Consider the following 22,982-nt stretch of genomic DNA (forward strand, 5'->3'; position numbering starts at 1 on the left):
GCAATACCCCCCGCCGTCCGAGAAACCTTTTTTATTTTGCGTTTGAATATTCTATCGCGTTACCGCGCCGTGGAAACCTCACGGCTGGAGGGCGGAAAAGGGAAAAGGGGGGAAGGGGACGACACCCCGGAACCCACGATGGCGTAGCACTTTGCTTCCGAGCGATAAAGATCCTCTCGGCCTCGCCTTCGACCGGCGTGGCATGAGCTCATCCGAACTAAAAGGAGATTCTCCCGCACGATACTACCGCCGCAAACACATTCTTTTTACTTTTACTTTAAGGAAAGGCATTCGTCGAAGGAACTTTTTCCAGCCGTTCCCGAGCCGGGCGAATTCTTTTTCGCGATCTAGTTTTACGTACGAAACTTTCCTGTCGCGACGAGGGGGTGTGTAGCCGTTACAAAAATCCGCTCTTACATACTTAATTCTCGGAGCTGTTGGGTGAAAAATTTCCGGGCCGTCGAAATTCAAAGATCAGGGTTATCGCGACAGTTTTAGGTTCCAATCGAGTAAGTGGCGAGAGATATTTCAATTTAAAATTATCGTACACCTTGATTCGTTTGAAAATTAATTCAAAATTAAAAATTTTGCGATTGACGCCACTTCCGGGCGGGCGAACGTCCTCGGCGAAGGTCCCGACGGGGTGCATCGATCGGGGGGTACATCCTTCGCGACGGACATCCTTCAGAGCAGACGCGAACCGCCGTCGCCGCCGCTGTCGACTTACTTTTCGCGAGTCACCGCGTACATGGCCGGGCGCAAGACGTCGCCTCGACGTGGTATCGATCGCCAGATTAATTTGTAGTCCAGACAATGGGCCGCCATCTCTGCCGTCTCCGGCGATACATCGAACGTAACGTTACGCTGTTTCGTCCGGGCGCCTTTAGTGCCACCCGGTACACCACCTTCGCGCATGGAATAAAACGGGCGGGATGGCGCGATGATCCTGCCGGGAGATACCGCGCGCGCCTTTATTTTGCCTAAGATATTTCTAGCCGTGGATCTTATCTCCGCTTTCGAACGCTCGGCCGGCGAATGGCGGCGCTTTTTCTCTTCGCGGCGTAAGTGCGCGCACGATTTTCCGTGCCCTTGGCAATAGCGCGTCATATTTCGCGTCCGCATCAACGCGAATTCCCGAAGTTCCATTTACATAATTGGATAATTTATTTCAGCCGAACGGGCGAGCGTTTTATTCCAAAAAGGCACACCGTCGCGCGGTTTTACGTTCGGGGGAAACATCACAAATTGAAAAGAGGGAAGAAAAAAAAAAAAACGGGTGGGATAAAAATGCATTTCGCTTCTGCCGCTAATCTAGATGTAAATAGATTAATCGTTTCCTTTCTCGGAAGGAAAATAATTATGTTTCACAAACGGTCGAAGAACATTAAATCCTTCCAACGGACCGCCCGGCCGACGTATCTACAAGGCAGCTGTCCGTCGCTTGCATTCTAGTCTTCCGCACCTTGACGGCGACGCATTCGGCCGTTTCGCGCACACATTTTCTGGGCCTTTTTTATCTGATCCAGACCACAATACAGGTATCCGCCCGCTTATCTCCGCCGCGCACACTTCCGGGTATAAACGTAGAACGACGAAAGCGAACGGGTTCCTTCAGCGATTTCATCTCTTTGAGGGGATGCGATCTCTCGCGATAATAAATTCACGCCTGTCACTTCCTCCCGAATGGAATATTTCTAAATAGATTTGACCCGATTTTTCGGCAAGAGTTTCATCGTGCTTTCGCGACGCGTACGTTTGCGTTTTTAGATAGAAGAAGAAGAAAAAAATATATATATATAGAAAAACAGATTGGATTGCTCCATCTCGGAAACGAACTGTTTGTATTTGCAACGTCTGCCTCGCGAAAGCGGGAAAAGATTCCAGCAGGCAGGTGTGAAGTGCAAGCGGCGTGAAACTCACGTTCGACGATCGGCACGCGCGTGCACCACCACCTCCTTCGAAACGCAATCTCGCCGACACAATGGAGTATAGAATTTTTAATACGCCGCCGGGTAATGCGAAACGAGGCGCGAGACAATGGCTCTTTCTCGGGACCGATTCGCGCTCCTTTATCTCGCCCCGGCGTTTCCTATACGAACCGATACGCGGTCGTTGTCGTCGACGCGAAAACTCAACGTCGACACCTGCGACATGAAAACCGCGAGCGCATACGTTACACCGAGGTGTCAGCCCGGGGACCGTTAGATCCCACGTAATTTCACAAGTGCGGGTATCGTTCGGGTAAAGTGAGTTTTTTAAACGACGTCGCCGCGCAAGAGCGGAGACAATAAAGTCGGGCTGCAACTTTCTAAGTTTAAAAAAAAAAGAAAAAAAAAAGGAAAGGAGAAAAAGGCAAAACCGTCCCACATTCGCGAGAAATCCGTACTTGGCGAGTTTTCCCTCGAAGCCGCGACCCTCTGAACCTGGGTGATGCAAGATGAAAGAAATTGCACGCGAGGCACAAGAATTAAATATCGCTGACTCTTTCGAATAAAACGTAACGCATATATACGTACATACAATACGTATAGTGCATACATATAATTTCGTTTCCCAGTGGAAGTCTCCGAACCAGGCCGAATGAATCAGATCGACTCAGAAATTTCCACTGCGTGAGTCATCGACGTAAACGAAATTATATTTCTGCCGTCAAATGGCAACACTTGTTATTAACATTTGCCGCGCTGGCGAACAAATTCGCGCCCGCGTGCGCGTGACTCAGCCCCGAGCGTTAGATGCAGCCGCTAGAATATATAAATACGTAAGGCGCTCGTCGTGTACCGGCGCGTCGATTAATCTTCGTGATATCTCGATCGATCCGCGCGAAATGACGGACGGAATCGCGCCCGACCGCCGCCGTCGTCTCGACATAGATACAAGGCGCTGTGTTTCCGATTATCAGATTTTTCTCAGGGACAGCAGCGGCTTTTCGTCCGCCTGGTACCTACTTTGGTAAAGATTACGCGATTAATTAAATTAATTGAATAAGATTCGCGATCCTGGGACTAATTTCGCAAGAAATAGACTTCTTACGGTGACGCAACAGCTCGTAAACCGCGTGAATTTATTTCAACGAAGACGAACGATGAAATCTCGATCTCTAAATAATTTTAGACAACCTTTGCCGTCAATCGTGTTTGGCTTAAATATAAAATGGTTGCGTGTCCGGTCTTTTCGAAAGGAAAAATAAATTGTAAGAGAATACTTTTTTTTCAAGAGCTGGGAAGAATCGCCGGTTCTAATTGAACGTGTGGAACCGCCTAGTTTAACGTCACTTGAACACCGGACGGCCTCGGACGCGCGCGAGTATTTTTCGTGAAAATCCGTGCGCAACACCCGCGAAGGACGACAGGACATGTACGCGGGGTCTCGCCCTTGATATCCCATTAGGCGAAATTATAAGCCAGCCGACTCGCGGGAATAAAAAAGGTCAGAGGGCGCGGGGTAGGACGGAGGTAGGGGACAGAGACGCGCGTAAATTTCTATACGGCGATTACGGAGGCGGGGCATTATTGCATCTATTATTTCCGCAGGTTGCACGCGCCCATTATTCCTGGGGAGGTCCTCTCTCTCTCTCTCCCTCTCTTTCTCTCTCTCTCTTGCTCCCTTTTTTTTCTATTTTCGGCTCGATGTCAGCGCCGGGGCGAAAGCGCCCGGATGTGTAGCAACGAACGACGAGGGTTTCATCGGCGAGAACGGTGAGGACGCAAGGGGAACCGAGCGAGGGTGGAGGTGGGCCTGGGCTGCTGCCGGTACCGTAATCGAATATCCTAGAATTTAATTTCTATCGGTTCGTCCCGCGCGTCCGACTTTCATATCGCGCTTTTTTGCGACAGTCATTAAATCTAATTTATCGTGACGCTCGCGTTTTTCAGGCATGTGCGCGACGATCCCAACCTCCCCCCCCTCCTCGTCCCGTTCCGCCGCCACCGGAGCAGCGGTGTAACGCGGCCTGAAAAAAAGGGGGAAAAAAAAAAAAAAAACCCGGGCCCCTTGGCCGAGTTCCCTCCGCCCTTTACACCCACTCATCCCGGTCGGAGTGCACTGTCGCGGTGCAACGGTCGTCCGCGTTCCCCCTTTCCCCCGCACGTGTAATTCTTCCCTTTGTAATTGAATACTATAAATTAATCCTTTGATTTATCCTTTGACGCGGCGTTTCGTATTTCATGCGCGCAACTGAAGCGATCAACAATCGCTACCTTGTATGGCGAAGGTTGATAAGCACGGATACAAAGAAACTCCACGCTGTCGCTCAATTTAATGAAAAGTCCCATTTCACTCATCCGAGCCTTCAATTACATCTCGTCCTCCCCCCTCGCCCTGCATGAGACAAAAGAGTATCGCGCAATTATGATCGAATTATGATTGCGCGTATTATTTTTAATGAAAATTTTATTTATCATACACCGCGCGGCGGGAGGCAAGTATCCCCGCTGTCACGACAGTCAAAAAATCCCAATACGAAAATGTCGAGGTCGAAACAGCTCACTAGTTACAAGCGATCGAAGTTAATCAAGATTCTCACAATAAAGTTTATCTTTGTTTGAATCGGAAAAGTATTTATGGATATTACTTTGATATCAACCTCTTTTTTTTTCGAAATTTTCGCTCGAAGGCAACGAAAAACAATGTAACTTTAATTAAGGAACAGGAGAAATTTTACTGCGACAATTTTTGCAACGATTTAATTTTATTTCCATTTATTAAGATGTAATTTCTTATTTAATTGTTCTAATTTCTCTCAAAACAAACGTTTACAAGTAATACTAAATTAATTTACATAAATGGAAATAAAATTGAAGGAGATCAATTTAATTCTTCAAGAAATGTGTCGCGCAACAAAATAACGTAGTCATCATTCAAACTGTTACTGAAGAAAGAAAGAAAGAAAAAAAAAAAAAAAAGAACAGTCGCGTGTAATGATTGTAGTTTGTTACGAGTAGCACATATTAATCAGATTGAAGTCAACCTTTTTATCAATTAGGATTTAAATAACGGTATAATTCTTGTTTCAAAACGCTGGCTTTGATCGAACGGAATTAATTTTTCTTAGGTGACGCAGCTTGCGCAAAACAAAATGTAGCACAAGACCGAGTCTCTTATTCAATTAATTTAATTCCGACCGTAGACATTACACTGATGGATATGGGATCTCGGAGACTTCTGTACAAAAAAATAAAAGTTAAAACTTAAAAATTAAAACACGTGCCTTCCGTGCTACAATTTACTATATCTTCTTCCAACGTACAGTATTGATTGCGCACAGAATTAAATTTTATTTGTATCCCCTTAAGCGAATATAATTGATCAAAATTACGAAACAAGTGGCGATAATTCGAAGCGATATACGCGGATAATGTGACGCGTGAGCTCCGCGCGTTCGCAGTTCAGGATTCGATACACGGGGAAAAGAATACACGGCGTGTATTTCCTACCCAAAATAATTATATTTCGTACATTAAATTCTGCTGCGGACGAGACATGTCTAGCGTGTAGCGTACCTGCGGTTTATTTCGGCAACCTGTGACGTAGCGGTCGTCGCGAGGCCACCACGATATGATCATTGCCGCTCACACGGTGGGACTCGATTCGAGGGGATGTGTTTTACTCCGCGTCGTCGCTATAACGCCGTCGGAATTGCGTACGCGTCAAGGGAGACGCCAAACGCGACTGCTTCGTACGAACAGCAATGAATATCGAGCCGTACGATTAATTAACTTCGGTGATTAAAGACTCGCCTGCGCGTATCAAGGCTGTTTATCGAAACAGATATTTCGCGTGACTCGTCTGTCGGGCGTATTAAAAAAATGTCGAGTGATGAGCAATACGTGAATCTTCAGGGCGTTTCTTATCCCGACACAAGAAACTGGCTACGATGTAAAGCAAGGTCTTTTTAATTCTTCGGTCGATCAGAAATATTACAATTAAATCGAACGGATAAGTAGCGGGGAAGAGGGAGGGATGAGATAAAAGGAGAACTGCGCGCTAGGTATGTTCCTCCACTACTCCCACTCTCGCTTTGTCCTTCTCCAGCGTTCGCGCGAAGCACACGTACGCATTGCGCACTATAGAGCAACCGCGTGTCTGTGCCGAACGTAATACGTATTTGCGTTCATCGAAAACCTCCCGGCGCGAGAACTATCTTCTCTAACCTATTCTCCGTGTGAGAAGAGCACGTGTGATCACGTCTCCTTTCCTTAAAGTAAGTTATATCCTTACGCGTTCATCTCCACGACGTAATCTTTTTATTTCATAAGTTTTGCGTAGACTCGCGCAGTTTTAATTAATTATCCGGGTTTTTTGTTTGCAGATAACCAGTGCGAGGACGAATTTCAGACGGTTTGAGAGGAAGCTGGTCAATCGGACGGGAGGTTTAATACTCTGAGAGGAGGAGCAGGCCCGGGACGGGCATCCTGCGTCAGCGGGGCAACTTTTAGGTAAGCATAAGTTTTTTAAATAAAATCTTTATCAAAAAAAAGATTAACCTTTTTTTATTAACTTTATTAATTGATATACCAGCATCTCTACATTAATATTTTACATTTTATGTTACAGTCACCGGCAGAACTCGACAACTCCGCTGAGGTTCATGCAGACTGGTAAGTCGTATAATTTTTTTTTTTTCATAATTTGTAACTGGGTCTCTTAAACACGTCGTCGATCATAATTAATTAATGTCCCCAATTATAATGACGGACACGAATTGGAAAATCTTTCGAAAAAAAGCGTACACGAAGCGTGCGCATGGTTTCTTTTAATGAATAATAAAAGCGCATTGTTCGCAACGGTCGATTTGAAACGTAAGAAGCCCGAGAGAAAAAAAAGAAACATTCGACTTGCATTGTTTTATAATACGCGGATTTTCATTGAATTGTCTTTTATCATGCGCGAATTATTGCACACGTGCGTGTACGCGTGAACAGATATGCGATTGAGATTCTCAGGGATGGACAAACAGCGACTAATGTGTCATCGTGCCATCGTTTTAACTACTAGCGACAGTATCGTGTTTCGCGTCTCACGATCATTTCCTACGATTGTTAAAATTATCGCGATATTATCGGACAAGCGCGTTTAATTAGCGACAGCTCGCATTGAAGCGCTCCGCTCATGAAGCAAATATTCCACGCTGTTCTTCGCGACGTAGGAAGCGCGTCGTGCGCGATTAATAGCCGGGAGTGCCGTGCAAAGCGCCGTGTGATCGTCGCATTCTGGCGTGATTAGTGCGCGCCGTAATTAATCGTACTTTCGCGAGTAAGCATTGTGCGAATGCAACGGAGGAATTTGAAAGGAGAAGATCGAGGGAACGTCGGGCAACGGCAGCTGTCGGACGACTGATTTCTTTATTTTATTTTATTTTTTTTTCTATTTATTTTATATATTTTATGATTGTAAAGCTTAATCTTCTTCCAAATTATTTCCTTAAAATATCTCACGTCTCGCTTCAAAATTATTATCGCTACATTTTCAGCGAAACGCAAGCTCAGTTGCTTTTCCAAACCTTTATACATTTCGTTCGACAGATGCCGAGTTACTCGGAAATGTTGCCTTTGCCGTCTTAGAATGTTAGATCGAAAGTACGCCTAACGTCGAAACGAAGATCCTCTCAATAGAAAACTCGGATCGTAGTTTGTATGAAACAAATATCGCTATTAACTTTGGCTTTTTATACTTCATATAAATATTTACTTATCATCTGTTGTGCAACGAAGGAAATATTTCTATATTTATCCGATAAGTATGCAACTTAGACGTGCATGCGGCGTTACTCCACCCGCGGGAGAACTTTTTACTCGGCATTCTCTCTCTTTTTTTTCCTATTTTTCTCCTTTATTATTATTATTTTACTCTCCGCTGCCGAGCGGTACGCGTCGAAGTACTACAATTATGAGTCGGCGGTCGCGGTAGAACTCCGTTTAGAAAAGTCAGCCCCGCGCGCGGCGTAAAGGGCGCCGCGCGCGCGCGTCTGAAAACGATCGGGAGGAAAAAAATTACGAACGCGTCGCGCTATCGTCATCGCAGGGGGTGAGCTCTCTGTTTCTCTCTCTTTTTTTCTTTTTTTTTTTTTTTTTTTCCTTCTCTTCCGTCCTCGCTCGTCAGTGTCCGCCGCGCTCTGGCAGAAGTTCAAAGGACGAGCGATCGCGCGCGGACCGCTGATCGATCGCTGATCGAGCGGAACGAGGAGCAGAGGTAGGCAGCCAGAGAGGCGCGCGGCTCTCTCGCCAGCCCGCCCGCTCGCTCGCCCGCTCGCGCAGATAACGACGAGAGGTTATAAATCTCCTTCCGGTCGGAATCGGGAGCGAAGCAATCTGCGGAATGGTCCGGTCATCCGTCCATCAAGTCGCGCGCACCGCGACGTGCAGTCCACGTATTAATATATATCTGCGGGGGCGGCCTGTGCGCGTGCACGTGTGCGTATGTGCGGCCACTTGTACAGGGTGTCCGAGAAACGGGAGTACCGCCGGTCTTAGATATACGGCCAGGTGAGACGTGCAGCTGTAATTAATGTCTTCGCGATTGTCAAGACTCGCTGTTCCGGCTCTATTCACTTCGATAAAGTTATGTGACGACGCTCGAACGACAAGACGTTATCTTTACTCGTTTTAAATTTAAGTCTAAAAAATTGTTCACGCTTTGCACTTTATTGCGATAATTTAATTACGAGCGTAAACGCATTACATTATTTTTTGCGTTTTACGCGGCTTCCCGCGGCTCTTCCGTTTCTCGCAGGCGGCTCGCTTTTCCCTGATTTTATTTAATAAAATTTTAATTTTAATATTAAATATACTTGCACGGTTAGAAAATTTAATTTTATACATGTCGCAATTTCGTATATGCCGCAATTTAAAATCGAAGCGAAAGGCGTCGCTCCTCTAGTCACTCTTTAAATTACTTGATGATCTCTAATTTTTGGCGTCACGAGGATCTCTTGGCTAAAAAATGACCGAGCGCCGAGATAAAATTCTTGCCGTGTTTCTGTATTACTCCTCACTGAATCATGTACCATACGATGCACCCGGGACACACCGTATACAGTGCCGTGTACGTGCACGCGTGTCGTTCTGCATATGCACACGTACACGCGACAACGGGTGCATGCCGCCGCGGCTGCAAGGACCGTTCCCTTTCCCCCCCTCGCCGCCGCCCTGCGTCTCTGTCGCTCGTTTTGGCCCGGTATTTATGCGCGTTTCGATGGGAAAAGGCAGCGCAACTCGGACGCGACGCAAGATAATTTCTGATTTACCGCGAGCCCGCCGGAGCTGTCGCCCGCCGTACATCGCGCGGAGATCCGTCCTGCGCTACATTTTCGAAATGGAAACCCACCCCCTCGTCCTGACCCTCCGACCCGCCGTCGCGATAGCGTTGCAGCAACGTTCGTTCGACGGAACTCGAAGGGAAGAAAAAAAGAAAAAAAAAAGGGATAGAGAGAGAGAGAGAGAGGAAGAGAGCAAGAGAGAGAAAGAGAGTGAGGGAGTACGTCGCGTATGCTCGGAAATCGGATGCGATCGTAAAAGTTAGATCGCCTGGCAAATTTGGTCGTTTCGAGAGCCGAGGCTGCAAAAATGGGTTATGTAAATAAGGGATGAGACGCTTTTAACTCTTTCGGAGTAGGCGCAACCCCGATCGTTATTGAAATTCTAAAGCGGCCCGCTTCTGAGCTCGCCGGATAGACCGCGGGAAATTAAATTTCCTCGGCTTTTCTTTTTTCTTTTTTTTTTTCTGAATTTGCATGCGGATCTTCACGAAGCTAAATACCGAGATAATATGCGTGAAACGTTAGAGTTACGTGGACACGGACTCGAGTCACCGAAGCTCAACGGTAGTGACGACTCGCGCGGTGAAAGTTAAACGGAAAAATTGTTAAACTCGCTTACAAGATCACCATTTTTTCGGAACGGTGACTTTGCGTGATCGCGAACGATAAAGCCCCTCTCTCTCCCTCCTTCCTCTTCGTTTTTCCGCGTCGTCGTCGCGCATCAAGAGCAAAACGCGATGCGCCTCTGTGTTTCTGATCGAGCCTGCACGCAACCGGCCGGCTGGGCCGATCCGTTCCGCGGAATTTTGCAGGGCGCGGAAACTGACGGAAGGATTATAAACGATCTCCGATAAACGAGCGGCATCTTTCTTAGCAGCGAGATTCGCTGCGAGATTAACTCGCGATCGAACATCGGGGACGCGCAATACGTCGATCGAAGCTCGCCGAGATTTTAGATGTCGGGGCAGCGTGTTTCTCGTCATCGCGTGAATATAAAAAAATGCAGCTACGCAGCTCAATTTTAATCATCTATTGTTAAAGTTTATTTATTGACGATTATTGACCACGGATATAATTAGATAAATAAATGGGTTTTTTTTTATTCGCTTATTCGGTCAAATTAAATTATTCCTGGCAGCTCTTCTTCTCCTTCTCGTGTTTGTCGCGCAAACGCTTGTTCCGGCAGAGAAATTCATAACGGAGACACGGTCCCGCAGCGAAAATCGCGACTTGGGAATTGAACGATAAAGAGCGAGGCGCGGAGGTCCGCCGTGCAGTAGACCGCGATCGTTACATTATTACGGAGAAGTCGTTGCGGGAATTTCAAGTCGGCAGGAGCGTCTTTCGAGCCGTCGTCCGCTTGAATGTTTCACGAATAGCGTCCGCGGACGTTCCGGGTGGACGCGCATACAACTTTTATCAACGAGCGGATCTTTCGCCTTCCCTTTTTGACCGGCCGTCTCGCTCCCTCTTTTCCGCCACTTGATTTCTCCAACCCCGCGGCCCTTTTTCTCCTCGTCCGGGGTTTCGCTTGAAACGCTTGTCGTCGTCGAGGGGAAAAATACGGGGAACGTTAAGCGGTCGCGTTTTCCCCGCGTATTACTTAAGCGATCCGACATCGATTTCCGGTCCGAGGGCATTTCCATGTCGCAAAATAATGCATTCCCCGAACGAGCGACGCCGCGAAGGTCGCCGCCTCCCGCGGGACCGAGGCCAGACGCGGATTTCAGGGTAACTTTCGACTTCCCGAGTACTCGGCGGTCGCCGCCACTCGAGGCGAATTCTTTTGCAATTTTCAGCGCGCGCCTTAACGTAACCACCGCTCTGGAAAAATGGAGCGTCGACGTCGCGGCTCTCCTCCTTTCTCTTCGTTGGGAAAGAGACGGGGCGATTTATCGAATTTCCTAAAGTGTCCGAGAAAGTACAATAGCTTCCGTGTGGAACTCCACTTAGGCCAACGATAACACCGACAGCCATTTTTTTTTTTTTTTTTTTTTTTTTTGTTCTGTCGATAGGAATTAATCCGTAACTATTTCCCGGTAAAGATATTATCTCTCGTTCTAGATCGAAGGTTCGTTCTTTTATCTCTTTCTAAATCCGTTTGAATTAAAAACAATGCCGGGTGAAAGTGAGAGAGGCCAATCAAAATCATTCCGTGTTAAAAATAATTGCTTGTAACGCACATATAATTTCGCATCAAAGTATTATTTAAAAATTGATAGAGAAAGCGGGTTTTCAGCGAAAATTCTGGCTCCTAAACGGGTAGAAGGCGAGTATCATTTCGTAAAGTAGGGAATAAAGGACCATAAAGAAACTCGGCGGCAGGTAAACCGGCAAGAGCGTTGCGCCGAGAGATACTTTCTCGAGCGAGATTCGGAACACCCGAGTGATTCTTCAGCGGAACAGAGTGTTTGCGGAGTGTTTGAGAAAATCTATGCAATTAGAAAGAATGCCCTCCCCCCTGCTCTCACATTTTGAGATAATCTTTTGTGGAAATTAAAAAGCGGAGGCAGAATCGCGAACTCATTTATCATCAAAGATTACAATCTGGCGGAAGAAACACCGGGTAATAAAATATTATTTTACATTCCATTTTAAAAGAACTTTAATGGAGAATTTTAACATGAGCAATCCTTAGAAAAATATTTAAAGTGGAGTATTACAAAGTTGTGAGAGCAGATCGTGAAAAGAGGAATTTCGCGGACGAAGGGAAAAACGCGAGTCTGAGATACTCCGTCCGTCCTGCGTGTATTATCCCGATACTGCCGGTCGGCAATGATTTCGCGGAGATAAATCCCGCGGAATATATTCAGTCCGGTTAACCCAGCGCGAGACGATTTCCGAAGCGAGGAAGGAAAGTGGCAAGAAGCGGTGCCGACGCGGCGAGCTAATGTCGAAGAAGAGAGGAAAAAGAAAAAGAAAAAAAAATAAAAAATAAAAAGGAAAAAACACAAAAGCGGAAAAGGGGAAAAGGGATCGTTTGAAGAGGAGATATAAAAAGAGGAGGACGGAGGGGAGGGAGGGAGGAAGAGAAAAGAGGGGCTTCCCTCGGTGGCGGCGCGGGGTGAGGGTCCGAGAGAAGTTAAGTGCTCGGGCGCCTATGCGGTCCGGTTACCCCGGGATTATATTCCAAGTATTGCCATTATGCGAGGAGTTTCCTAGGAAGGCAATTTTCGAAATATTTAAAATACATATCATTATGCCCGCGAAGCCGGTCCTTATTATAAAATAGTCCTCCGTTGAGCGGCGAAAGGGTGGCCACGTAACGCGAACCGGGACAATCCGGGAGGAGCGGAAGACGGGAGGAAAGAGGTCCGTATCTACTTTCGAGATCTTTCGCGAGCGGCGAAACGAGGCACCCGCCAATTTTTTCCGACTCGTCCTTGCGACGAGGACGACGCGACCGATGGCGTGTGCCCCGAAAAAAAAAAAAGAAAGAGATGACGCGGACTTGACCGGAGAGGCCCGCGGCTACAGCTCCGTGTGTCGCGTAATGCACGTGTCTACGAAAAGATATCGCGTGAGCGGAACTTGCGTGCGCGAACGCGGGCACTCGTGCGCAAAAAAGGCCAGGAACTGGACCGGAGCCGGGGAGCGACGTCCATTCGAAGCATAAGTGCGAAGTCTCGCCGCGAGAAGGAAGAAAACGGAGAGAATCCGTCCGGGGAGGAGCGCGCTAGGTGGATTTTAACCCTAATTGAGCAATTAATTTTAACGCACGTTGAGGCAGAAAGTGATTTTCTTTGTCCGTATCTTCATCCTATTCTTCTTAGGTTTCGAACGAACATAGTCGAGAGCTCTAATGACAGCGGCGAATTCAATTTCAAGTAATAGCTGGTTGTCAAATATTAGATCTCATTTTTCATTTCGTTTCATAAGAAGTCGGCTCTGGTTTAATTTGATATATTTAAACAACGCTTAATCAAATTAAGAGGCAGCTTGCCGAGTCGGCCCGGCGTCGGGAGTAGGAAGCGCATAAAACACGACTAGCGTCGGAGGCCCGAAATCACCGGAGTAACGTCGATACGTGTCAAACAGCGCGAGGGAGGCCCTCTCGATCACTTCTGACAGCGCAGTAATCGACTTCTGAGCGCGACGCGAGCGATACCGGGGCCCGCGCTCGTATCGCGATCGTTTTCTGGACGAAGGGCCGAAAGGCGGTAGGACGTAGACGGCGAGGGACGAACGGGCGGCGGGGTAACGCGCGCATTTTAATACATCGGGGGCGGGCTTTTCAATTTTGAGCCCCGTCGGGACAATCCTCTCGCTCTCCTGATGTATCGCTTACGTTACGCGTTGATCAACGCGGCCGATCGACGTGTGCGCGTTTTTACGCGCGCCGCGGAACGTCGCCGCGGACGTACGTGCACGCCCCAACACACCCACGGCGTAGGAGAAACAACGGGAACGCGGAGACGAGAGTCGTGTGTGCCATCGGCCTGCTCGCGCGCGCCAGCGAGATGCACTCGCACACGCGCGAAAGCGTGGGAGACGCGCGAAAACACAATCAAGGCCGCGCCGGGCAAAAACACTAATTTAAACGGAACGAAGGAAATATGTAGTCACATCCGGTGTATCAGGATGAATGGCGCTCGGTTACTACAATTCACGATTTACTGTTTCGCGACTTTTTTCTCTGCCGACGCGTCGGGGATCCGTTCTCTCCTGCCGGTCTCCCCTAGCCCCTCGTCCCGCCTCTCTCTCTCTCTTTCTCTTCTTCTCGCTCCCGTACGCGAGAGAGTAGAAAGGAAGAGGAGAGCAGGGAGAAAGAGCGAACACGGGAGGACGGCAGGGCAGAACGATCCGGGAGGTAAAGCCGTTATTGCCAAAAAGGATAATGCGAGGGAAGATTAAATTTTTTTCGACCCGCCCTTTCGAGCTCCACCGACCGCGTGATCACGCTTTGCTGCTTCTCGTGTTGTACACTGTGTACACTTTTCGGGGGACGCGCTCGCCGCCACCCTCACCCTTCGTCGTCACCCTTCCCGAGTATCGCGCTTCTCCTAGCCCATTTCCGACGGCGCGAGTCTCGCGATCATTTCAGATCATTTCCAGAAATCACGTTGATGCTGCATAATTCGTGTTATCTTAACATTTTTATTATTTTAAACTCTCTATTGCGCGATCCCGAAGTCCGATATCTCTTACGTCGGCGCGATGTGTTTTTTAGAAGTGATATTTAATAACGTCCGCGATTGTAATTTTTAACAAATTGTCGCATCTTTGAAAAAAAAGAAAAAAAAGAGGAATATTTATTTGCGACTTGACGGAATTGATTTAATCAAGTTTGTTCTTATCTCCAGCGCGTAAATGATCAAGCGCTGCGTTTATTGTAAAAACATATTTGCCGTCAGTTGAAAATATTGAACCGCTACTTAATAATGTTCTCCGCAATAAGTAATGAATTGCGAATAACCTGTTCTTCGATATATGAACGATTAAACGTCGCGATTATTAAGCGATCGCGAGAGATGCATCGCGAGGCTCGCACGCGCGACAGGTGAAATATGATTTATATTTATACTGCGTAATGCCGGGTATACGTTATCGTAAGTCCCCTCCGGGGTCTCAGGGCCCGTTCGAGATATAAATAATCATTGTCGCCGGTTTTCGCCGCCGGAGGCGAGCGATTCATAACTTAGGACGCTCCCCGTTGATTTCCTAATTTCAGAGTTGCGGAAGGTCGCCCGTTATTAAAAAGAAATAAAAAAAAAAAAGGTGAGGTGCGTTAATTCGTTGCGTTACGTTCATTAATGCAATCCTGAACGCTAATGTGACCAATAAAATATCGAAGCTTATTGAATGAAACACCAGTCGTCATAATTGGCGAATCTGTTGCTCGCGTACGGTAATTTCGGACGAGACAGAAGATCGGCGTTCGTTTTAGTCAACATGTTTGCCGGCGTGCTTCGTGATAAAGAATCGGATATTCGTTGAGAGGAATTTAGTTCTGGTATTCAACAAAAATTCTCGTATTAAGATTTTCGTTATTGATGTACATAACGAAGTGTAGTCTTTATAATTTATGTATGCGTTTTTAAAAATATTCTCGCCGGCTCAAAAGAAACTTCGGGTACATACGTCGGAGACGGGGTTTGTTATTATGAAACCAATCTTCGAGCGACGAAACTTTATATATTTAGAAGAAATATCTTCTCTTTTCAAGAAATACTTCGACGACAAGATTTGAAATTATGAAACCGACCTTCGGCAACTCTCGTGATGAATGTGAAGCCCGGAATCGGCTCTCAATCCCGATCGTACGCTCGAGAGCTCGGCTCTTAATTCAATAAAAATAAAGTTATTAGAATTAGATGCAAAGAGAACAAAATTCCCCAAGCACTTAAGTCAATAATCTAACGAGCATCTCGTGTACCATCCGTCCGTACTTTTTCTTCAAACTTACTTCACCACTTCATTCGTGGTTTCCAACTTACGTTTCTCTTTATCTTGAATAAATTAATCCACGAACTTTCACGCTAATACTGATATAGTGTTTATATAAATGAAAACATCGCTTTCTCTTTTTTCTACAAATCCTCTTGTCTCTCTCGTTCTCTCTCTCTCTCCCTTTTCTCTCCCTCTTTCTCTTTCCCTCGCAGAAATGGCAATGCATTTCGTTCATTTACTGCAATCTGCATAATTACATTTTATTTCATTTCATCTACTTGTATAATTATTCTCTTTCTCTCTCTCTTTTTTTTCCCCTCTCTTTTCTTCTTTCATTCGTCGCGTAAAAAAAAAATTCCGTGTCGACCGTTGCTTGGCGGTGCTCTCGCGGCTTGGCATTCCACGATCCGCCATTGGCTTCCCCTCGCCCGCATCAATTAGGTATTTTAATCGGAAAGGCACCGCGGAATAGTTGCGATACTACAACGGCGCGCATTTACGATACGCGCGCGCAGGCAGCCAGGCAGTCAGGCAGGCATACCCGGAGAATTGGAACGTGGTTGCGTTAACATAATGGAATTCCGCGGAATGTTATAACCATTATATACGTATAGCGGATTACGTCACGGTGCGCCGGGACCGGCGACGTGTGCGCGCCCCGGGAGGAGGAAAAAAAAAAATAATGCCGCTTACTCTAGCCGCGCGAGCCGGTCGCTCACTTTAATTTCCTAGATTGAACTCGACTGACGCGCGCCGGAATCAGTCTCGATCCGTGCTCTCCCGCGCGTAAACGGCGCGGTCCCCTCGAAACGCGGGGACTCGATTCCGCCCACAGCACGGTAGGCTCCGCGCGGTCCGAAAGATCAGGGAAAAGAAATATCGGCGTTTAAACTCGCCTCCGAATCGCTAAACCGCAATCCCCGTCGAATAATCTCCCGCGGCCGCACGTAAGCGGGCAAAGACGAGCCCTCCTAATCAAGCTTCGACTACATCGAATTGCATTCACATTCGTCCGGGGGTATTAGGTAAGATAATAATTAAACTTATTTAACTTTCCGATTAGCTTCGGAACTTGATATTCTCATGGAGAATTCTCATGTAACGTTAGATATTCATGCATTAAGACTTTTATCCTACTTATCGGATTACGTTACATAAACAACATAAAAACGCCGATGTGAATTATAATATACGTATTATACATCTATAAGATAAACCTTGAATAATGCATCGGAGTGTTTATTATTTCCAACTGTAGAATTCTAGACAACGGTTTTTACAAGCGAAATATATGCATACGATCGGGTTAAATTTAATCAAGATAGCGAGCGTTACATTAACATCGATCATTTTATCGATACAAATAAATGGCGCGATTATACGCTCGCCGTCGCGAAAGGTAACGGACGAACGGGCGCGATTGCTGAAAACGAGGTGCGAGCGAGACATAGGAATATATTTTGTCAGAACAAAGTTAACTGTCCGTCCCAAGTCGGTGCCAACCTGACTCCCCCTCCCTACGTCCGGCGGTCGTCGTGCTAGTTACAAAACGGCTTGTAACTAGCCGCACGCTTAATAACTTGCACCGGTAGCGGACGATAAATAATGCAGGAGACACCGTCGTCCCGATGTAATTAACGAGAACAGTCGATACCCCAGGCGTGCGCGCGCGCGTACGTGTGACCGGCCGGCTACGTGCGGGTGTGCGTACGTGCGTGTGTTTGTGTCACGTACGCGCGCGAACGCGAACGAGCGCGGTCAATATTTGTCATCCGCTTTAACAAAAAGAACGTTACAAAACGCTCGGCCGGATGCACCCCGGCCAAATATTGACTGCGCTCATTGACGTTCATTGATACTCTCAATTAGCGCATACCGTCGAAGCCAATCGCCGGGTAATTGGGATGGCCCTCCACCTCCGGCCGCGGAAAAGCGCGCGGGCCTCTCTTTCCCTCCGCTGTCGCGTCACCCCTGTGCCACACTCGTCCACCCTTCGCGGCCGTCCGAACGCGCCGGCGGTTTCGGCGCGAAAACTCACGCTCGGTATAATTGGCGGCTGTCGTTTCTCCGACGCGCGCCCGCGACTTTTCCGTTACCGCCACGAAGACTAATTACACGGGAGAGCCGCCGCTTTCCTCGAGGATCGCCGTTTCCCTTGTCTAGGACGAACGCGTGTGCCTTAATGACGCGAGAAGCGCGCGGAACGCGGACCACCGGGCTCTCTCGTTAACGATCGGCCGAGGTCAGCGGGGAAACATCTTCGTTTTCCATCGGGGAAAATTGCGATTTCGGGTTAACCGCCCCGGAGCGCGCCAAAGTTTTGATCCGTAGGAGAAGTTTGCCGGGAGTTTGTCCGTGAGAGAGAAAGAGAGAAAACGCCGTCGTTTCTTATTTCAATTCACCGGCACGTTTCTGACCGGTGGAAGGAAAAACTTTTTAATTGACTCTCTCCCGTTGTCGAATTATTTCTAAATATTAAACAAATATTGGGGATTCCTCTCGCAAATCTCGTTCGATCGACTCTGTCGGAATAAATTTAAATTTATGCGCGTGCGCAAATTCCCGGCTGCGCCGCGGAAATATATTTCCGCGCGTTTATTCAACATCGAATCATAATAAAATTAAATTCCTAATTAACTCATGACGCATTGTAATTTAAATTAGAAAATGCATTTTATATATCCTCTATCTGTGTGTATGAATCTAATCTGCGGCTCAGCACCTGGCGCTCGAAAAAAACTTTCCATCCAGCATTTATATCTAAGAGAACTAATCAATTTTTTTTTTGTTCATTTTTACGTGCATTTCTTGAGTCATGAAAATCTAACGTTACTTCTGACGGAAATGCTGTTTTTATCCTATTCTCGTTAACAAGCGAGTGTAATTCCGACGGATCTTTTTTTTTTTTTTGTTCTTCCCGCATATTATTTCAACTAATTTATCTCCAGTAAGAAGAGAAGTAATATTCTGCCGTCGTAAAAACAGGAAAGTTACATTCAGCGCATCGGAATACATATCTGAGCGATTCGACGTTATCACGAACATAAAAATCTTCTAATTACAACACTTGATGCAATTATGGAATTCTTGTTGTACAATTTGCATCGAAAATTACATATTAGCGCTGACGCGTGCAAAGACAAATGTCCGTCTCGGGGAAAGAGGATTAATCGCAAGAAACAGTATCACTCTTACCGCGATAAAGAAAGATTCGTTTAGCAATCATTTTCAGGCGTGTACAATGCCTGACGTAACAGTTACGCGCGAGAGCTTTTACGCGTTTAGGATGTAATCGTCGCTGGGACACTCGGATCCTTTAATTTATAGTTTAACGACTGAATCCCCCAACGAATTATGGAAAAGCACTATTTCACGTTAACGATATTAACAAACGCTCCGCGTGTCGGCGTCGATTATTTTCTCGATAATCTAGGCGTATTTATTACTTGCGCGCGGGTCGTCATTTTTTAAGCAGGAAACTTTTTCTCTCGCGTGACAAGTGATAGAGGAGATAAAAAAAAAGAAAAATTAAATAAGACTCACCCTTTCCTCCTCTCGAATCATCTCCGCGATGCCGGGCTTGATCTCGAGGTCGTCACCGGCGCCGGGCTGATTGCCGGCGCCCTGCTGATGATGCTGCTGTTGCTGCTGCTGTTGTTGTTGCTGCTGCTGCTGCTGCTGTTGCACGCTGAGCTGCTGGCCGTGGGCGCCCAGGTGGTTGACGGGCGCGTGCGGACCGGAAGTCACGTGGCCGGGCACGTGGTGGGTCGACAGGGAGTGAGAGCTCTGCTGTCCCTGCGGTGGCGGTGGCGGTGGTGGCGGTAAGGGCAGCGAAACCGGAAGTTCCTGCAGGTTGATTTGCGGCGTGACGGAGATGCTGGGCGTGCTAGGCGAGCCGAGAGATCTCGGGGTCGAGCTGGCAGTTGACGGCACCATGCTGTGAATCTCGGGCACGACGATATTACTGCCGATTACATCCTGATCGTCGGTTCCGATGCTGCCGGAGCCAACACGCTCCGGGCTGGTTGTGGATGGCGAACGCTCGCCAGACATCCGACGACGTTTTTTCCGCTGGAGTGCCGCGGTGGCAACCTCCTCGAGAGTAGGCCTGGACGTCAGTTCCTGCTCGCTGTTAACGTCCGCGAGGCCGCGAATCTTGAGACTTTCCGCGACCTTGAGCAACGGCCCGATCTGCTCCTGGGAGACGTTGATCTCGCCCTTGTACATGAACTCGACCGCGGCCTTGAGCTCCGGCCATTTGATGTCCTTCATGATAACGATCGGATGCTGGCAGGGGTTGTCGAAGAAGAGCGCCTGGAAGTATGGGCTGCAGGCCGAGAGGACCATCTTGTGAGCTTTGACGCTGTGCCCGTCGCAGGCCAGGGTCACGTCGACGAAGCTCTCGCTTTGCAGAAGCTGATCGAAGACGTTTGTCAGATTGGTCTGGTAGTTGTTCCATCGCAGACAGAACTGCTGGGGTGACCCAGCACCGCTTTGTTGCGTCATGATCGCGCGTAGGGCACCTTCCGCTCGTATCCTTGGACGAAGGGTATCTCTTCTCGCTCTATTTCGCCAGGCGACTCCCGCTTTTTACGCTTTCCGCGCGATTCTTCGTCTCTTTTCGTCTCTACCTCCAGTCTCCTCCTCGTGGGTCGTCTCGTCTCGAATTCTCGGCAACGTTCACCCTGATCGGATTCAGCAACGTGGCCGCATCTGCAACACACCCTGCAATATGCACTGTCGCACGATAAACCGCCAGATGTCCGCGCGATACGACGCGGGGTGAGTGCGAAAGATTTCGTCCGCGCGCCTCGCGACAACGTGCGCGGATCTGTCAGACGCGAACCGACGCGAGCGTCATCGTCCCGCTGGGACGTCGCGGTCGAGCATCTTTAAGCCTAGCTCCGAAACGTGGCTCGGAATACGCCGTGCTCTAATCCACTCCCGGCGCTTTCAACGAGTTAGAGTTCGCCTCGTCTTCCCCAACGAAGCATCGTACACGACGGAGAGAATCTCCCGAGGGATCGAGGTAATCCCGTGACGGGAGGAGGGGGGGAGGGACACCGTCCCCGTTTCGACGCACCACGCGGCACACTTGATCTTTACTCTGCCCTTCACTTATAATATCTCCTCTCTTTCAACAGTTTCCACCTATCGTCACTTGAGTCTCATCGAAGTGTCTGTCACTCTGAGGGTTCGTCCGCGTGCGAAAGAAAAAGAGAGAGAGAAAGAGAGAGAGAAAAAGAGAGAGAATAAAATTTCACCATAAACCACCCACCACCAACCAACTCGAAACGCGACGACAACAATCACGACGGCGACGTAGCGGTACCCGGGACGAGATTACAAGATTACGCGGTACGGGTGCGAATGCGGATCGCGGCGAGGGTCCGCGTGAGAAGCGCGTGCTGCGCGCGGCGTAGGGTGTCGAAGCGACAAACGACGTACGATCTGCACCCCGTGACGAGCGCGTCGCGACTGAGAGGGCCAGGCAACGCGGCGGCGGGTTCGCTCGAACGGCAGTGGAGGCACCGTGCGCGGCGCAGCGGTTCGCGGCAACGGCAGCGACGACGACGGCGGCGACGGCAGCGGCAGCGGCAGCGGCGGCGGCGGCGGCGGCAAGCGGCGGTGGCGCGGCCGATATCGCGCGCGCTCGCGCGAGGACGCGGTGCGGCGAGACGTACCGGCGGTAACGATAGGCACGGCGGCGGTGGTGACGGCGGCAGGAGAGAGGAACGCGTACCACGGCAAGGAGACGGCTATGTTGCGCGCCGCGCGGGTGGAGGTACCCACCGCCGTACCTCACGGCCCTCACGGCCCTCACGCGTCCTCATGTTGCCCTCGCACCGCAGAACTGCCGGCCAATCGCGCGGCTTGCCTTCCGATCGGACGCGCCGACAGGCGCCGCCCCCGGAGACCGCCTCGTAACCGCTTCTCTCACTCTCGCGGACTCCCGCGAGACCACGCGTCTCGCTTTGTTCGCCGTCCGAGAAGGAGAGAATTCTCTCTCGCGCGGCATCGGCCCCAGCGAGGCTCGCCGATCGGCCTCCCGAAACGGCGATCCGCTGATGATGATGAGAGGAGGCCGCGCTTTGCTGATGGCGGAGGTGGTGGTGGTGGTTGTTCCGTCGTTATACTAGTATCGCCGAGCGAAGGTGGAGAGCACGGCGACGACGACGACGACGACGACGAACGTCGATGACGGGGACTGTGCTCTCTCTTTCTTCAGGTATCGCGTAAGAATCAATGCGTTCTACGAAAGAATCGCGCGGCCGGCACCCTGCGGAAGTAGATTGCGCTCTGTGACCGGTGAGATTTAAACGAGTGGGTAACGAGAAAGTATTTTTTGAGAGCGCGATCGACGGAGACGCCAACGCGGTCCAAGAGACCACGCGTTATCTAGGTGACTCTGCTATTTATTCGAGAAACGTAAAAAGCGAAACTAATATTAACGATTCCCGGTTTGAGTTCAAGACCTAGCGGAGAAATTATGTTTCTCCTTTTTTTAGTTTCTTCGAGACGAAAACGAAAACAGTCGGTGTCGAATAGACTTGACTTTACTCCTCTACAGAGAGCCGCGGAAAGATGCGAAAAAAGTATGTAGCGTTTAGTTTGCCGACCCAATGAAAAAAAGTTGAGTAAATTTGTTCTTTTACAGCTGGTGTAAGTGAGTTCAACGAACGCTGGCGGCAGCAACTCGCACAGACGCGGACGGCGTTTTTGAATTTCTCGTCTCTCGCACATTAAGCGCAAGGATCTTATTGCACCTGCGCACAATAACGATTGTCCTGATAGCGGCGAGACGAGCAAGTAGAAACGCGCGGCTCCTGGCTCTATCTTCTAAATGAGCCTGGGTACACCACGTTACACAGGTCGATTACTCGCGGCGTTTCTTCTTCTCGGAAACAGCTGTAATAAATTAGCGCCCGAGTTGACGAATGAATGATATTTCACGCCGCGTCTAGAATACGTTTCCCAGAAGTTAACGCCGTAGGATTCTCAAGCTGCGAGCACGTATGTCCGCAACGGATTTAGAATCGCCGATTCGACGAGATAAAAATTGAGAGAAATTCACGAAACGAACGATGGGTATAGCGGACTTTTTCGGTGCAATATTGAATATTTTTTAAAGCAGCGGCGAGAAAAGGTACGATGCTCTCCGCCTTTGAATTATTTCCGAAATAAGAAAGAATCGCGAGCGTCTTTTCGACGTACGAAGTTCGGGAAGTCCAGGAATAGATATCTATAATTGCGAGGATAGATGGCTGTAATAGAAACTGCATTGAATTATTTACTATAATGTTTCAAACACTACAGCGGATCTTAAATAGTTATA

At 48.5% G+C, this 22,982-nt stretch overlaps 1 protein-coding gene across 2 annotated transcripts in view; it reads right to left on the reverse strand.

The window, feature by feature from the left end:
• Window positions 1–22,982, reverse strand: part of LOC139104531 (protein bric-a-brac 1) — a 347,372-nt gene that overhangs the window by 248,437 nt on the left and 75,953 nt on the right. The window contains exon 5 of one of the 2 annotated variants that reach the window (XM_070660049.1): window positions 19,190–20,359. In XM_070660049.1, the coding sequence (XP_070516150.1) occupies window positions 19,190–20,152 (963 nt within the window). In that variant the 5' untranslated portion in view covers window positions 20,153–20,359. Of the gene's footprint in view, window positions 1–19,189; window positions 21,146–22,982 lie in introns of those variants that run through there. The other variant, XM_070660050.1, reaches the window with a different exon arrangement.

The sequence above is a fragment of the Cardiocondyla obscurior genome, linkage group LG08 (genome assembly GCF_019399895.1).
Source record: "Cardiocondyla obscurior isolate alpha-2009 linkage group LG08, Cobs3.1, whole genome shotgun sequence".
Taxonomy (NCBI): domain Eukaryota; kingdom Metazoa; phylum Arthropoda; class Insecta; order Hymenoptera; family Formicidae; genus Cardiocondyla; species Cardiocondyla obscurior.